Raw genomic sequence first — 19,750 nt, 5'->3', positions numbered from 1 at the left:
ACAACAATTCTATTTTTCCTTTCAACAACTCCATTTTGTTGAGGATTGTAGGGAACTGTGAAATCCCTCTTAATCCCAGCAAGTTTGCAAATTTTTTTAAATATTTCATAAGTGTATTCTTTCCCATTATCTGTTCTTAGAACTTTAATTTTCTTTTCTGAGGAGTTTTTAGTGATAATTTTGAATTCTTTAAATTTAGAAAGAATATCTTCAGATTCTTTGCACTTAAGGAAGTATATCCATGTCTTCCTTGAAAAATCATCAATAAATATCACATAGGAGAAGAACTGTCCTATGGATGGTGTAGACATGGGTCCACATAAGTCAGAGTGCACTATTACTAACACATCTTTAGTTTTGCTCAAACTATGAGGAAATGACTTTTTAGTGTTTTTCCCTAAGGCACAACCTTTGTAGGATTCATTGAGAATATGACTTAATTTGGGTATTCCAATTACCAACTTCTCCATAGATGTTAGAGCACGAAAGTTGATATGACCTAATCTTCTATGCCATATTTCATTTGAATCTAAAGTCTCATGAACAAGTGCAAGATTTGTCTTCGTGCAAAGCTCATATAATAGTCCTTGTCGTACTCCTATTGTTAGAGCCTTCTTTATAGTTGAATTTAGAAAGTAATCAATAAGAAAATTTACCGACTATAATTATCATTCTAATTGAATGACAAGGAGAATATAATCCTTGATCTACGACATTGGTTCGTCAACTTGAAACATAGCTAGGATCGCATCATTTATTGGAGATCCTTAACAACATCCTTCAGGAAAGAGGCCCATTCATCCTACTAAATGATGAAAGCAGCATCTAGACTCGTCGGAATTTAGAAATTCTCTAGCTTCTAGGCTAAGAAATGCTTCTTCAACCATAGAGGGAAAGCAAGGAAAGTAAACACCATGACCATTGAAATTCCTGTTTGCATGAAAGGTTCTAAAATCTTTCCTACCACAAGTCTGAAACAATTACTTAGCCAATGCTCATAGCTCAAAATATTTGATTTTAGTTCAATGATAATGACAAATTTATGATTGATAAAACAAATTCAAGCCTTTTTCCCTTAAACATGACATAACCTTAAGCTAAAATCTCAAAACTGGCATGAAAATACATAAATTTCATTAAAAAAACTGTGCGCCGAAGAAAGCCTAAGGACAAAGGCTCGGAGTAAGGAGAAGAAACTCAAATTGCCGTAATGGATTTCTGCGATCTAGAGAAGTCACGTGATCTTTAATTCCATTGGTCTTTTGGCAAAAGAGTAAGAATAATTCATGAGCATGGATGAGGCAATGAACATAACTTGATTGGTCACGTCACATACACGAAAATCGGTTGAACATAATCACCGAGGACACTTATATTTCAAACTTCATTGCATGGGTGGAGACAATTATAACAATTTAAGAATATTGATTAAAGACCACAATAACAATATCACCCCTCTTGAAATAAGTACTAAGGATACAAAGAGACTTTATTTTGGCATACAAGGAGGCATGACAGTTATCGACAACAATATGTAGCTTGAAAAAACTTCGTTAGATTGAATAAGACACGTCACCATCTCTTGGCAATGATAAAAATGCAAATAGTATAATATAAAGAAATCTCTCCCGGAAATGCATACAAGACAAGATGAACATGATGTTGAAGACTAAATCCGAAGGCAGCTATACTAGCATTGCAAAATTAGTCAATGATATCAATGCTGCCTCCACATAGTCATGATGCACTTAAAGGTATAACACATGGTGATTGTGAAACACACAGTGCAAAGAAATGCCTAGAAGTATACGACTTAAGATGTACCTAAAACGACTCTACAAATTCCATTGTGGAGATTGACGTAACATGAACCAACCCTTAATCGTCGTGGGCATGAGTTGGCATCCATAGCCGATAATGAGCCATGATATTTTGATGAAAAGCTTCATCGCCTTTAATGAAAACATCCCACAACCCACAGTTGTACATGCCAGAGACTATTGTTTGTTGAAGGCTCTTCAAAGACTTCAAGATATATCAAACAATTGATTACCATAGATATTCTTCATGTCTAACTATGCATGGATAAATAAAATGAATCACAGCATGTTGTGGAAACTACATGTGCATAAAATGAGAGAGACTTTGACATAGACATATATAATTTGACTTGTAGCCATTAGATTGTCATAACAAAAGGACTTCCTTATTTTCTATCATCTAGCTGGGCCCTAATACCATGTTGGATTTTAACCCAAAAATCAGATAAACAACAATAACGAATAACCAGAAAAGATGCAAGAGACACATAGAAATATCTTGTGAAAACCCTTCAAGAATGAAGGGAAAAACCCAGCCACACACAACAAAAGAACATTATATTGATAATGAAATTCAAGTTTACAATGCCTTTAGCTTGATGCGATATATATAACACATATAGAGACTCTTCACATTATAAGCGATGGTCTCTACAATTTCTCAAAACACGACTCTTCATTTACAAATACAACTCTTTATATTTTTATGCCTCAACGCATGTTGAATGACACATGTCTTTATATTTAATATTACAATTTAATCGTAAGTGTCCTCTTCAACAGAAGGTGACCATAACTATAATAGCGTCCTTATTTCTAGAGATAAAGATCTCTATCACAACTAAAATCTCCAACAAAATTAACTTGCCCAAGTTTTTGCCTTATTAACCTCTCAAGACTTGAAAAATGTTGCGATGACAATGCTAAGATTAACAATTTACTTATTGTCAAAAACAAAAAGTGGGGATCCCCATTTGCAATGAGATGTGTGTGTTTGACAACACATCACCACTATTGATTTTTAATATGAAGGTCAGCTTTTTTTCTAGGAGCATGTGAGTAATGTTTATCTTTTTCACATAAATCCCACCAAATATTTGAATGAAGTAATTTTACATATTTATTTTAGTAAAATAATAAATAAACATGGCCTACCAACCAAAAATAAATAAATAAACATGTTCTATCTGCTGGTAATAGAGGTGTGTGTTCATGAACCCATGCTAGAGTTTCAATCAGTTCTTGCCAATATCCATGCCAAGAAGAAACATAAATCTAGTAGCCCAAACAAGATCCACCCATCCACTACTTATTCATTCTTGATGAACCATTCTGGAAAAAAGTTTATGCATATGTTCAACCGCTATTGTTTGTTTCCTTGCATTAGTTCTGGGAGTTATATCACCCAATGTCTTGCCAAAGGACAACCAGAATCTAATGCAAAGCAACCACACAAACCCAAACACCCAACAAGGATTTCCTATCCTATTGTTTTGCAAGGTGTTTCCCCCCTTATTAATTCATTAACACCTTTCCCTTTTCTTGGGTTTCCCAAACCCTCTCTAGGCTCCAATATAATCAAGACATGATCATGGACACAACAAGGTACTCTTGAACCTTGGATACTAATTCAGGTTCCGTACCTATAGAGGCAAAAGCGGAAGTGAGCAGAGGCGGGCGGAAGCCACTTGTAGCCAGCCAGAAATGTGTGATTAATTAGTATTTGCTTGATCATATTCTCAAAATCCATCTTTGTTTGGACTATCAACTTCTTATTTAGTGAAATGGAAACCATAACTAATATGTTGAAGTGGCGATGATTGTCTCGACCCGTGAAGTATTGCTCAAATATACCTTGATCATTATTAGGTTATTGCATATGGAAGATTTGTGAAGATGCAGCGAAAGATAGGTGACATTAATGTGGGATCCTATGGCTTATGCACCGAGTCATACCACATAGGATCTGAGCCGTAATTATAGGAATTTGACTATAGAAGACATCAGTCACTCACAAACATAAACATGCGACATATAGATTATTATTAAATATCAAAAATTGGTCAATATTTTTATTAATATTTATAGTTGTTAATATTATTTTCTTCATATTAGTATATCTATGGATATATATAATATATTATTATAATAATTTATATTATAATTCATTAAAATCTATTTGTTCATTAATTTAGTTATTTATTTTAATAATTTTTCTTTATTATTATTTATCTTGTAATGATCGAGAAGCGCCTCTATGAGCTCAATTTGAATATGTATTGGTAAAGTTACAAGTATCATACTATCGAATCTCTCAATTTTGTATATTTCTTTCGTTTATATATATACACACGCATCCGCATCCCGCCCACAAATTTTTTGTGCATCTGCTCCCCACTTCCTGTATCCACATCTGAATTGGTAACTAAGCCTTGAACATCCATGCTTCAAAACTGTCCTCACATACCATTTGGTGACGCAATGCCCTTGTGGCTCCTAGCCATATGAACTTGACTCCCACTTTCCTGATCAAACCCTTACTCAATGAGCACTTCCCATTCTCTCACCAACATCAGACAATCCCTTCAACCCCTTGAAACACTGTACACAGTCAGGCAAACAGTGACTGTCCCAATTCCCATAGAACACTCAACCCACATTCTGTAAATTTTGAACCAGAAAGATAAAAAATGTAACAAAATTAATCATACAATAAGAAGACTTTATTCTGGGAAAAACCCTCTTTTGCAAGGGAAACAACCCAGCCCACTCAAATGCAATTCATTTATTAGTCTTCTCAAAAATGATACAATATCTTTGCCATGACAAAGTCTTTTGGAGCAGAAGAAAGATATTCAAATACTTTTAATTTATACAGCAATAAAGAATGCAATATGAACACATGCACAACAGTTCTGAGAAACACTCTCAATACTAAGAACCAAACTCTCTAACTTATAGAATTATTAAATATTCTCTCAAGAACTGAATGAATTCATTTAACATAGTAGTTCTGAAAGATAATCAAATATCACAGATGAAGTTCCTTTACACAACTGAGAATTTTCACCAATCGCAGGAGTTGCCTGCACACATACACTTGAAGCAGGTTCAAAATTGTCACACCACCTAAAACGGAGAGATGAAAACATAACAAAAGCATCCAAGACAGAGAATACCAACTGGTGTCAAGAGCTTTAAGAGTTAACATCCTTGACAGTGAAGAAGATGAAAACTGATGCCGACAAGGGAAGATAGAACTGATGCCCAAAGAAAGTGATAACATGAGAAATAATGATTTCTGATAACTAAAGACAAATATATAATCTGAGCTGGATGCCAAGTCACAAGGAAAAAATTCATCATGGCTGCCACATCATAAAAGAGAGATATATTATTTTAACACTGCCACCCCAAAATTATATTTGACCAAAATATATATATTTACACGATATGAGTAGAGTCAAAATACTTCTGACCGGAGTAAGGAGAAGAAGATACGGCAGATATGAAGAGAGAACATGACAGAAAATTAATGAAAGTCACGAACAGAAGGTAGCACCAAAAACATAGAGATACTCAGAATACTATGAAGGTCTCCATTGCAGCTATCCATTTTCAATGCATTCTCCTTGATTTGAATCAGATCTGTCCCTTCCCAAGGGATTTTCCCAACACTCACCATTTCAGAGACACTTGTCCCAACCCCAAACCAATATTCAAAATCCAACCTAAACACTATTAAATCTTCCCCAATGCAAAGTATTGTTTACTGTCACTATGACAGTCAGACCAAGCCTCGGAGACAGTCAGCTTTAAAGGCATCAAACTGAGCGTACTTCCTTCTATACCCTTGGACACAATCAAGACCATCCTTCACATCTCACCCTAGTCACCGATCTTTTCAAACATCTCTGATTGTTCAAAGTGTAGCCAGACATCATAAACTCTGTCATTACCCAGTCTGAGACAATGAATCAGACTTCTTTTTCATTGGATCCATGTTGCGATGGTCTTGGGCATAAGTACATGCTTAATATAATTGTTACTTAATTTTAACACGTTAAAATTCTGTGCTAAACCATGATCAAATGAAAGTGAAGTACACATTTTTATTGCATTCAGCTCATGTTTCAACTTCTAAATCATATTTCATTCAGAATGAAACAATAGAGAAAAAATAATGGCCTTGTATTTTTCATCATGATGGATACAATTCATATTTACAAAACTGAAAAGAAATGAATGCTTAAAGTAAATCCTCTCACACAATTGACCACGAGAGTGGCCCCTACAACTGCTGATACATATTCTTACTCTAAGAAAATGCATAACATAAAAGAAGAAAATTGAGTAAGAGAGGGTCATAGGGCACCAGTCGTTGCCTTTAATGACTGGTTGTGTTGCATTCTTCCACTCCCGCTTGTTCGCTGCCTCGAACCACGTTCTCTTGAATCTTCCAAATCGTGCATTCATGGAAAAAGTGTTAGATCTGATGGATCTAAGCAATGATGAAATGTCTTACCTCACATATAACTATTCATACTACTGTCATGCTATGCATCTGCATAAAATAAGAACATCTATCAGCAGAAACAGAAGCAAACAATCACATCAAATATTTTATTACTGACATGTTTATTTCCTGTGTAGCCTTCTATCTTTAGCACGGATGCGGATATAACAATAGGCTCCCACCTAGGTTATTGAGCCTGTCGTGCCTATATGAGTTAGGACCTAAGAAGCTGATCAGAATAGTACAACAAAAGTATAAAGGGACATATTCAGTTATGAAACCTTTTACTTTTATAACAAGATATGCTACAGTAAGTTTGATACCAAACATAAGACATTAAAGGGGCAGGTCATTATAACTTAAAACCTTTTGTTTTAGAATATGCAAAAGAAGAATAAATGTTTCAGCTGAAAGTGTTCAACAAGTGCAAGGATATACGACATAAACTACAAGATGGAGGGTATGAATGCAAAGCTTCAGCTTGAACAAAAAGATGAAAAATCAAGGGCATGAAGATAACATGTGTGCATATAAATTTTGCATACAACTAAAGATATCAATTTTGCAAGTAAGCAGAGAATATAACAAAAGAATAACAGAGCATATGTCAAAAGGAGGAGCTAAGTTATTGAGGAATGATGCAAGGGAAAAATGAAGTAACAGGACAGATAAAGGTTTTCATTGTCGCCACCAAGGATGCAGAGAATCTCAGACAGCAAATTTAATTGAATGAGGCTGCTATAGGTTTGAAAGACAGCGTCAACAATCTTTGCAAGTGAAACATCCACACCAACTAGAGATCTAAACACTTCAGAAATGCAATATCTATTGAAGAGGAAAAGGTATGATAAATAAAAGAAAGTTCTAAATGCGGAAAGTAATAGCATAAATCATGACCAGCATGATTAAAAGCTGAAGCATCAATCATCAGATTTAAAACTTAGGATTAACAGTTATCAGCAAAAAACCAAAAAAATGTCATCATGTTTTCCACAAGCAAAACTGAACAATGACAGGCATAAGATTGGTAGACGTGAGAAGGAAATGAACCCAGTTACATTGTTTTCCTCAGAAGATAAATGTTACAAAATGTATATGTATTTCTATACAAAGATAATGAGAGATAAATAAATTTTTTTGCTACATAGAAAAGAAATCAAAATCCTCAATGGAAACTTGATTCAGCATGAGCTAAGTTGTGAAAATGAAGCAAAATGATGCAATATTAACAGAGTGTTGCATTCTGTGGAAAACTCATATACAGCATTAAGCTCCAGCAACAGATTCTGAAGCAAAGAGCAAACAACCAGATCCATGTATTTTGTGCACCGAGAAAACAATAATGGGAAAAGGGCAAATACCCATTATCCAGAAACATCTGTTGGAGAGCAACTCAACAAGAATCAATTGCAACGAATGAAAATAATCAATAACAGCAAACCAAAATGCTATTAATACTATAAAACTTTCCAACTTGAGGCTATTGCAGGGTTCTGAAAAATTTGCAATATATCATATGAGTTTTTCCAACCACTGAAGACATATGCTAAGAAAAGGGAATCGGTTCATCACAATTTCAATGTCTTATAAATACCTCTAAATCCACATCAAAACAACCGAATTGTGATAAAGACATAAACAAAGCTCTAAGTTCAACAGATATACAACTTATGGCTACATAAGAATTGCAGCATTTTCTTCATGGAAAAACCCAGCTTGAATAGATGGTGGCTCTAACAGGAAGAAAAAGTGATCTTCAAAATGGTGTTATAAATTGCAGAAAATAGAGCCACGTTTTCTTCAAGAAAATACCCAGCCATGACAACAACAAGGAGTAGAAAATGTGCCATGGAAATACAAAAAAACCAGCCATGATGTCGTCCCAGCATATTTCCAACTCTAAAAGGAGGTTGAAATGCCCAAGACCCAAGCACATTATCAGAGGCATACACCCCAATCATTGCGTTGAATCCTTACAGGTCTCCAGTCCAAACAAAGAAATCTCTGGGCACTCACGACATATTGTGGTGCAGGTGCACCTAGTCAAAGATATTTTATATGATCCCAAGAAATATTAAAATTATTTAATGTAAGTCCATATGTTTTATGTGATATTCCATGTAATGGAATCAATGGTAATGCCTAAAGGCAATAAATGTAAAGTTGTCAAGAAAGTGCAAAACTATAAAGTTGTAATATTGCAAAATGTTGAAAAAAGGAAGATGAAAGGTCATAGGGGAATTTGGATAGTTTCTAAATGCCTAAAATGGTATAAATAACTTGTATTGGTCATTCGAAATCAGAATGTGAAGGAAGAGAACATTTTTGTATTAGTTTGTGCATTCATTCTTAGCTATTTTGATTGGTGTTCACTATTCTTATGCCATTTCTAGGCCTTGTACAGATAGTTATGGCCTCGAAACCCTATATAAGTTAAATATTTAGATAGTAGGATGACTTATCTTTGTTCTCCTTTCGGTTTGGATTAATTTTATTTTGTGTTGAAGAAGTTATGCATATTTTAGTGAAAGTAGTTATTTACAGATTTCAGATTCCCCAACAGCAGTCATGTTGCAAAACTTGGTACTGACACATGGAAGAGTTATGACCTCTAAATAGATTCATTGGAAAGATATATGAATATTACTTCTTTTACCATTGGTTTGGGTCATTTTTATGCAAATTTGTGGAAGTTATGAATCTTATAGTAGAAATTGGTTTTTGAATAGCTTTAATAGAGTTGCAGGCACAAATGTGAATGCATATAATGATTTATGGATTGGAAGAATAAATGACTTACATATTTGGAAAATAGACTCACTAAGAATTAATATGAAATTGGTTTTGGATCATTTGAATTTGTTTTATGAAAGATATTGGATTTGTTATGTAGGGTTATATGTGTGCTTTCTGATTTGTGACATTCAAAATGGGTCTCGGTACAGAGACCATAACATGTAAAGGAATGGTTTTATTGGGCTCAGCTTTGGATATGTGTTAGAAGGACTAATTTTGAACAATTCCTCCAAAGGATTTTTCAGGAAGATGTGGAAAACAAAAGTTATGAATAAAATCATATACTATAGAAATCAGACTGTGTGAATGGAGATTTATTGATAAACTTATTGAAGCATATTTTGTTTTACTTCATGAGATGCCTCTAAATAATAAGTTTATTGAATGGATGTTGAAGGGATAAACATGGATCCTATTTATTAGTGGGTTTTTAATATTCTACTTTCATCAAATTGGTATCAAAGCTCAAAAGATTCTGAGTGTGTAGATAGAAGACAATCTACACCAGGCAGTGTTGGGTATTTTGATTCTTATTGTGAAGTTACTTGGTTATTACTTTCATCACATTGGAAGACCAAGGAAATCTCCAGAAATTTCGTCATGGCCGCTAGGGTTTTCAAACCCTATCCTCCTCCATTTCTTTCATGTCATCGATAAAATGAAATGAAGTAATGGGTTTGGGTCTTTGTTTCATTTTTATATATTAAACCTATTTTGATGATGGTTTCGGGTCCACACATTTCACATAAGGAGCCTTTTATGTTAAAAGGATAATGTAAGACTTTGTTTTAAGTCTTTACTATCATTTTAATTAATTTGTTATTATTTTGGTTGTATTCATTGTAATTATTATTATTTAATTGAAGCATTATAAATTAGTTAAAGAATTATAAATCTTCAAATACAACAACGTAATAACTGTGAGTGAGGTTGAGTTATTGTCAAATCAAGGTAACAAATCATGTGTGGACTAAGTGTTAAAGGGATAGGTGGCATTTGATTGTCTAAGTTTGTGGATTTGAAGTTAAGTTCGAGATTGGATGTTGAGTTCTCGTTATATGATTTGGCACTGCTGGCATTTTGGAGTTGCCACAGTCATAGTATTTGTTTTAAACCAGGAGTCTTGACTGATGACTTTTCAGTCATCTTTGGAGATTTTGGAGTCATCTTGGAGTTATCAGCGCTTGGTTGAGACATAGTTTGGAGGACATTTGGCATCATTCCTGAGGTTTTATAGTCCTTTTTTGAGCAGATTTCTTTGATATCCAACCCACATTTCCTAATTTTAGGGGAAAATGTTGAGTTTGATTTGGTTATATACTTCTCTTTTTGATATAGAGGGGGGAGAGTTTTTGGAAGGAGGGCCTTTGTCATTCATAGGCATTGTGTTTATCATCCAACTGTATCAGATTTGTGGCATGCATTTTCTGAGACTTTGACAGTTTATACAATTAATTTTGAATCTATTTCTGGAGTTATACTTGTATGCCTTGATAGTGATTGATGTAGTTTTCTTGTGTTTCTTGTTAGAAACCTTAAAATCATGTCTCATTCTACATCTTTTATGATTTGAAGTTCTATGCATAGGTTAGGGGTTATATCAAGTGTTTGAAGATATTGATTGTGATTAATTCCTTTTAATACTTACAATTCTGATTTTTCCTCTGAATATTTATGTATAAAGTACATAATCAGGAATTGTATCTGTTTAGAATGCTGCAAGCTGTCAGATTGTGCTTGGAAAGATATTTGTTATAGTCGAATTAATTGGTGTAACACCATATGATTCTGCATTTCAAAGCTTTTTCCATTATCAGTTCTTTCTTCATCCCTTTCCATCCAAGTTTTACAGTTTTCATTAGCATAGGTGAAATCATCAAGTCAATCATGTAAGAGCCGGCCTAGAACCTGGAGGTTCAATTAGGACATAGGATACCCACAACCTTTGATTGATCCCATGTTGCTCCAAAATCACTTAAGTATCAATAACTTGGCATTAGGGTGCAAAATTTTGGAGTTAACAATAATCATCCCTCTCAGTTTGAGGGTTTATTGCTTTGAGAGGGTTTATTGCATGTAGAATATAAGAGGTTTACCTTTTATTCAAGTCACTGAATAGCTTAGAGAGGTCTTTAAACCCCCCAAAAATGAAATGGATTGCTTCCAATGCCAAATTGGAGATAAAACAATACCTCATCACCTTAAGACAATCATCCAATCATTGTATTAAGTTTTTACCATGAAAAATAGATGGAATCAGACAGTTAATACATAAATACCTTGAAAAGTTGCAGAGAACTCTTGAATATTATTGCCAAACTTATGAATTGCGACCATTACCTTGTTTCTTGAGCATTTGCATCATATATAACACCATATCGATCCATTTGAACTGCCAAAACTCCCTTAAACTACCCAAAACTGATTGGTGCAAGAAGTTGGCGAGCAACTTGAACAGTTACTTGACAACTTTTTGTGCAATTTTGCAAAACTTACACATTTTGCTCTACTAACCATAAATGATTAGATTTCATGTATTCACATCAACTATGACCTAAAATAAGGCAATGGTAAATTGTGAGCCTCTCATTTGGGAGGTCTTGGGTTTGAGCCTACTTGACCTTAAACATAATAGTCTCACCAAATAATAATAAATCATTATCAAATAATCAAGGCTTCAGCCCATTACCTATAAAACAATTTGACCTGAATTACCCAATTCCACTCATGGTCTTCCAATTTTGACCATTTGGCCGAATATGACAACTTTATACAATTGTGATAACTTTCATGACTATCAAAGCTAATGACCCTACCATCATACTAATTGGCTCTTAATGGCCTTATTACATCATATTTGGTCCACAAAGACCTTATTCGCATCTATAGGCCTTCAAAACACAAATATATCATATTTGATCTCTTGGAGGCCCTTGGAGCAATGAAGTGCTCCTGCACCACAATCTCCAAGACATACCAATCCCCATGAGGATCCGGAGGTGTGACGTCCCAATGGTGCTGAACTAGAGAACTAGATGAGCTATCAATCAATAAGTTTTAAACATATTTCTTACATAATAATTTATCTTGTAGGAAATAAAAGGATAGAACTTTTTATTAGAGATTCGATGAAGGTTTGCTATTCTAGTTTTAACAATTGATTATTTTGATTGCTTCCATAGTGCAAAAGGGAAGGGTTTCTGAACAAGATCAAAGATGAAGCTGGTGAAGGATGCAACATATATGGATCCCTTGAAGTAAACAAAGTGGCAGGGAATTTCCATTTTGCTCCTGGTAAAAGTTTTCAATATTCTGGAATGCATGTGCATGATCTAATGGCATTTCAGACAGAAAACATCAATGTAAGAAATAATTTTAAGCTCACCTAAATTTGTTCAATAATTGCTCATCTCATGAACCTAATGAAATGGAAATCTGAATATAGTTTTGATATTTTATTAGGCAAATAAAGTTCTAGTTCTGAACTTTTATTCAAAATGTACCATGACAGTTTTCCTCATTGAGTGTGAAATGATAATCATAATTGGAAGGCAATTCACTGCAGGTGAGTCATACAATACACAAGTTGGCATTTGGAGCACACTTCCCAGGAGTTGTAAATCCTCTTGATGGGTGAGTGGGTCTTGTCTTCAATGCAGGGGGTTGTATTCGAAGGACTGCTGTTTATCGCAAGACTTTAGTGGAGTTTTAGACAAATTTTGCGTTGATTTCTTTCCAATCTCTTACAGAGTACGGTGGACACAAGAAATGAGAACTGGCATGTATCAATATTTTATTAAGGTCAGAAAATAAAACTTTACATGCAGAAGCTTCTAATAACTTAGTCATTTGTGACTCGCATGTGTCAGGATTTTAATTAAGTATATAAATACAACTTTCAAGTTTTTGCAGCCTGTGATAAAATATTGCTAATTGAACTAGTGAAACTCTTTGGTTTGTCTTAGTTGCAACTACTGTAGTCTAACTTCTGTGTTTTGTGTTATTTTGTTAAGGTAGTTCCCACTGTATATAGTGACTTCGGTGGGAATAAAATCCTGACAAACCAGGTTAGTTTATAATCCTGACAATTATGATGATATTTCATGCCATAGTAGCTAAATGCAAATTTCCTTTTTAATATGAATTTGTCGCAGTTCTCAGTAACTGAACACTTCAGAGCTATGGAATTTGGTATGAGTGGATCCCTGCCTGGAGTATTCTTCTTTTACGACCTTTCACCAATCAAGGTTTGTATATCTTTTGAAAAGTTAAATAGAATATACATGACCTTATAGTTGAGAGATCATACCATGTTCACCAACCTTTAAATTTTACGAATCAATATAGTAGGATAATTTTTCAAGTACTGCACATGTGCAATTGCACTCATCTGTATACTTTATATATTCATGTATATTCACGAAGGCTTCTCACACTTAGAGAGAGGGACTGAATATAGTCTGGATACAAGTTTGAACTGAAAGATGATTTTTTAGTCAGGATTGTATGCTGTATAGTAGTAAATGAAAACTTGATAATTTCATGTCATTGCATAGTAGATCGTGGCATTGGTTAATGTTTGTTCCAATAGTCACCCTTTTCTCCCTTTTCATGTATACTGTTTATAAATGTCTCATATGCTTTTTCTCACTAGAAAAAGTGCAAAATATAATGATACTAATTTTCTTTCCAAAGACTATTTTGTTGTTATAGCCAGAAGGTCTTCATATTGATCTCTGAAACTATTTCGCCTACTTTGATGGAAAGCTGATTCTCTGACCACACTTTTTGATGGTTCTAACTTGAAATATTAATATATGGTTAATTGAGCAATACAAGTTTGTTGATCCGATTTAGCCTTTCCTTAAAACACGAGATTTGGTGAAATCCATTTTGTTTTTCGGTTCAAAATAGGTTTGTCCAATATGTAATATTAATCTAGAGAGTATTGAGGCCTGGTGAAATCTTGCTGTTTGTAATGTCCCCATTTTTAGTAGGTTCTTGTAGTTGGCTTGGTCTTATTCACCATAGCGACCCTCGTGAGCTAACAGTGGGATTTGAGGGTCTTAGTTGGTGGGTTATAGGCTTTCGAGCAGCCTATGGTGTGTTTTGGCTTTGTTTGAGGGACTTATTATTTATAATAAGTCAAATTGTTTTCTTTGATGAGCTCAGTTGAGTTAGACGAGTTGGGTGATGCTCTCAGTTTTTATTTTAGGCTTCCAGTTTGGGCTCCAAGAATATTGGAGGGAGCATCTATTTATTGTAAGTCATCCCGTGAGGTTCATTCATCGTCTTTCTTCATTAGGACCACTCTGGTGTTGTCAGATTTCAATTTTGATGCTTCTACATTTGTTTTCCCAAGATGAACGAATTATTATTATTCATCTAAATATGCTGAGGTTGCTATTTTTGTTGGTGTTGTATGTTGGTCACCTTAGTATCATAGCTTGCTGGAACTAGGTTGAAAAGTTTTAAATCGTGGGCACAAGAACAGTGACCTCGTGTGTCAATATATTATATTATGGCGGAAAAGGACATTTTTTGGGAGCCAAAAGTAATTAATAATTATATTATATGACACATTATTATATTTTAATGTTGTGTTGGGAAAGCTTCTTAAATGGAGTGCATTTGGGAAACTTGTGCCATTTGGAAATTATAAATATGAGCCCATTTGATGAGGAAAGCATCTGATTGAATATTATTTTCCTTTGTCTACATGACACTTCTGAAGTTCTGAATTTTTGTGCTCTCGCTGAAGTACAAGGGTTATATTTCTCAGAATTATTATTGTCTTTGTGTAGCTGTGTTCACTGTGGTGGGAAGACGTTAATGGTGACTAATCACTTCTCTACTGTGCCATACTGTTTATGAAAAGTTGGAGTTCATGGTTTTGGTGATATTTAATAAATTGTTGTGATTATATTCTTCTTGCATCTAAAATTTGGAAGGTGTCTGTGTTCACAATTGGGGCTGTTATGCATCATTGGAGGCAGCGTCGAGGGTTGTATGTGCCTGGAGACCACCCCTATATGATCTACATCCATTCACCATCAACCTATAGGGAAGTGCAAATGTTTTAGAGGGGCTGTGGCTGCAAGTTTAGGGCCTGTATTTGGAGGAATTGAACGTGTTTTTGCTCACTGTAAATTCTGCTACAGGCCTGTGATTCATATTGAATGAAGAAGACATTGGGAAATGGCAAATTGCAGGTTCTTTTAATTGTCATGTATAATTACCAGCATGCTGAAATAATTAGTTGGGCATAATATAATTGCTAGCTATTCCTGATATGAGATATTTGCATTTCAATTTAATGAATTTCATTGTTACATTCAGCATTACAAATTTGATTATCATTTTCAGAATTGGCTTAATTTTGTAAATATTTAGTACTGCCATTTCTTTCCAGCATATATCCAAAATTCAAACTAGAAGAATCATTTAAAATTCCGATTAGACACTGCAGTGAGGACTATCATAGGCTTTATCAAAGTTTGTTGACAAAGTGTTTGATGAAATGTCAAGCCATTGATTTGTTAAGGAAATTGATGTTTGTTGAAGTTATACCTAGCTGGGGTTATTACAATGGTATCAGACCGGTTTCTTGCCATCTTGTGGGGTAGGAAATTCTTTCTTATTTCAGATCAGTATTAGTGATTGGAGTGATCAATACTCTTGTTGTTTCCAATTATGGATAGACATAGGAGGCCTAGTAGTTTTAGGAGCTGGTGGAGTAGTGAGGAAGATAGAAGGAAAATAATGCCTTAAGGGGGAATGTGGAGAAACTTTAGATTCACCAACAGAGATTGGCTGAGAGACTATCAGATTCAGAGACAGTTGATAGGGTAGTGAGGTATATGGTCTCCTCTTTTAGGAGATGAGCATCGAGGACGGAGGGAAGAAGGCTTGAGGTCTCTCTAGTTGGCATTCAGGAGGCAGATGTTTTTGTGTTCAGTAAGGCACCCCATAGTCCTATCCACAGTTCTATTGATGGACTTTCCACACAGAGACATGTGGGCGTGCTAGTGCCATTGGTGGGTAGCAGCACTGAGCTTGAGGCGGTTGATGATTCCAGAGTTGTTGCGGATAGTGCAAGTGTAATTGGGGCAGTAGTTACTACTGATTGTTTTGACTCTCTTGAGGAGGGGATTGTTGGAGATTTTTATGTCAGTTCTCGCAACGTTACTCCTTTGTGGGATGAAGTTGCTTCCTCAGGTGGGATTGATGCATGTATAGGGTCACCTAGCTGTGATGTTGGTGATCTGGTTATTACATCGGAGTTAGTGGGTGTTGGATCATGCTCTAGCATTATTGATTCACCACCTAATGTTGTGTCATGTGTGCAGAGTCAGCTAATGGTAGTTGAGCATCTGTTAGGAGATGTGGATGCAAATAGTATGGACACATATAATGATCCATTTGATGATGCTATGAGCCGCAATGGGTATGATACCCCTTGCCATTTATTGGTTGATGACTTCGAGGAGGTTTTGGATGGGTCCCAGGATCAGGATTTATAGGGACTTTCTGTTGAGGGGGAAGCAAAGTCATGCAAGGAGTTTGATACAGCGAGGGCTTCCATTTCTCTAAAAGAAGTGTTTGATTGAGATACTGAGTAGTTGTATCTCAGTTGCAGAGCTGTGCGAGGATGATAGCACACATGTGGTAAGCACTACTAATTCAATTTCCTATTATAGTGCAATTAGTGAGATAGAGAGCTTGCATAGTAGGTAGGGGTTACAGAGGCATCATGTGACCAGTCAGTTGAAGGTGAGTGAGAGTGACATTTCTTCAGCTCTTGAGCATTATCATGCTATCCATCAAATGCTAGCTACATCTGATTGGGGTGTTCCCTTGTCAGATGAGCAGGGTGTTAGTAGTCTTTCCCTAGCAATGTTTCATGCACTTCGAGATGCTGTCAAGATCTTGAAGCATAGTTACTCTTAGTTAGTTGTTGATAGGGATTACCTAATAGAGTGAGGTAGCACCTGTTATGAGATGTTGTTAGGGACAGAGGAGGTGGCTGAGCTCACCCAGGAGCTTGAGGTGACTATGGACTCTCTCCAGTGTACTTAGTTGACTCTTCAAGACTCACAGTCACAGTTGGATGAGGTTACTATGGAGTTGGAGCATGTTTGTCTACACCAACCCTAGATCCAATTTAGCTGCACATTGTGGTGGTTGGTGGTGAGTTTTCTTCTACACTTGGGGATGAGGGACGTGATGATGTGATAGTCGCATTCGTCCCAGATTTGGGTGTAGTAGGTGTTGGTTCCCAAAACCGCAAATTGGAAATCCAAGAGCCTGCCACTTCTTCGATAGGACTTCTCAATCAGTTTTGGCCAACGAACGAAAATCGCTTAGATTCCCCTGCACTTCGGGCTCCGCTACACCTAGGCGGGTAAACCTTCACCTTGAACACTGACTACTCGGTTCAAGGTATTTCTATGGCGAACTTAGAGTTTGCAAGTTCCTCGGCTGGCAAGGTCTTTGAACTCGATCAAAATGAAACTGAAATGTTGAATAATGGTTAAATGTTTTGAACAATTGAATAATAATTAATTTGATGCTTGCAGGAGAAATATATAGATTTTCTGACTTCAATAAAAAGACTAGTGCCTTTGCTCATCCGGGCGATAGAGTCAACTTCGATGAACTTTTACATACAACTTCATAATGTTCAATGCACTTGTACTGCCAATAATTTTGATAATCCAGATGCGACAGACCAATTATAATGCAATCTTTAAATTAGTCCGGATTGAATTTTTAACACCTCTGAGACAAACTGGACACAGTTGCGGAAACAATTAAATATTTCACAACACCTATGATGATCAAATTTAAAATGCTAATTGATCATGTCCACTTATCTGATAACAAAATCATATACAGAATTTTAAAATATAATTATGAAGGACGATTCGCCTGCAGTTTAAATCTCCGCGCCATTAAAGGTAAACAAAAGACATTTTTATTTTATTTAAAAAATAAAATAATGAACTTTATTACAGAATCATATTGCCCTTATCTCTCCATACAATAAAATAAATATAAAATACTTCTCTCTAATTGAATAAAAATGTTCGGGTGATACAATATTACTCTCCAAATAATGGTCTATTTATATTTTGAAAAATAGAACCAACGTGACTACGGAGATTTTAAAGTTGTGCCTCCAAAATAAATCGCAACCTTACATAACACAATTACATTAGTCATAATTGGTTTTAATCCCTTCACTATAGCCTTCCCTTTCAAAATTAAATCGCACTTGCTAACCTATCAGGTTTTAATTTTATTGTAATATGCAATGGGCTGCTATAAAATATAATTACTCTCTTTAGTGTAATCATAAATTTTTTTAATTATCAAAGTATCTCCTCAAACTATAGCCGAAGATTAATCCGCCAATTGATTTTCTTTAAATGCTAGGGCATAAGCATTTCTACATCCATCGAAATAAATCTTTCAATGATGCCAAAGGTAGGGATTCATGGTAGTCACATCTTCCTTGTGATTTTCATAGCATTGAAACTCTGTATCTCATGGTTTTCCAAACATACCGTCACAATCAATTTGAATATTTTGAAAAATATGAAGTGATTAAAACGTGTCCTCTGTTAATGTTGAAAGTACCACAGTGTACTCGTGCCCACAAAAATACGCACATAGTCTGGCAATGTTGCTATTTTTTGAGAGTGAAGACCACAGCCATCCCATATCATTTATCGGATATGAATCTTTCGGAAATGTTTCATCTGTATTCTTAAATTGCAAGGCTTCTGACTTAATCCCTGATACCTTTGGTTACCGTTAATACTTCTATGTTTCTTCATGGTGCTTGTGTGACCTTCAACTGGTTTCTCCTTTTATCGGATTCGGATGGCTTCCTTCTATATTGTCATTATCAGGCTTTATTATCCCTGCCTGGAGTAGAAGGTTTATGTTCATGTTTTTGATTCAGAGACTCCATTCAAAGTACTCTCTGGTAGATATCAAACCTCCAGTGTAGATTTTCATGTTCTCATGGTACTCTCTGTGTCGTGGTACAACCTATATGCAATTTAAAAAACTTGATGTCTTGCAATCTTCCATCGTGAGTGTAGGTGTTAATACCACAAAGCTACCACAGAGCTAGTAATGCAATTTCTAAATTGAATAAAAAGGTACAAAGAGCCGGTGAGCAATTGATATAGCTTTCTACTCTTGAATATACACTCTGCAAGCAGCACATATGTAAAATATATAGACACCTCAAGTCCCTTGCAACTGCTCTAAGGAAGTGTGCATAGGAGAGTAGGATCATTTGTTGAAAGATCGAGCAAAACCAAAATGCTCCATTCAATCACAGAAAAACTCGTAGATGCAGTGTTTTCTGAGTCCTGAACATAGTTGGGATTGTGTTGCTTTTCAGTATGCCTTCTTTGCTACATCTACTAACCCCTTATAATAAGACTCCCACAACCTGGCTCTCATAATCACATTTTGTACAAGCATTTGTTACTATGAAACTTTCCATAACATATTTCTTTAATCTACCACCAATAAATGTACAGAGGGTGATGTACAAAAGTAATATGTTCACTTCATGAAGCCTTGTATATAAGAAATC

General features: G+C 35.3%; 1 protein-coding gene across 1 annotated transcript in view; it reads left to right on the top strand.

Annotated features, from left to right (window-relative positions):
* LOC149537177 (uncharacterized) overlaps positions 1-19,750 on the top strand; it is a 241,446-nt gene that overhangs the window by 193,842 nt on the left and 27,854 nt on the right. Inside the window, exons 8-12 of the mRNA XM_089807323.1 lie at positions 12,315-12,494; positions 12,698-12,765; positions 12,882-12,933; positions 13,146-13,199; positions 13,287-13,379. Coding sequence (XP_089663449.1) covers positions 12,315-12,494; positions 12,698-12,765; positions 12,882-12,933; positions 13,146-13,199; positions 13,287-13,379 — 447 coding nt within the window. The remainder of the gene's footprint in view (positions 1-12,314; positions 12,495-12,697; positions 12,766-12,881; positions 12,934-13,145; positions 13,200-13,286; positions 13,380-19,750) is intronic.

This window comes from Cupressus sempervirens, chromosome 10 (assembly GCF_028749045.1).
Source record: "Cupressus sempervirens isolate cs-2001-9-10 chromosome 10, ASM2874904v1, whole genome shotgun sequence".
In the NCBI taxonomy this organism is placed as follows: domain Eukaryota; kingdom Viridiplantae; phylum Streptophyta; class Pinopsida; order Cupressales; family Cupressaceae; genus Cupressus; species Cupressus sempervirens.
Note: the sequence above shows the minus strand (reverse complement) of the source record. Positions and strands in the feature narration are given on the sequence as shown.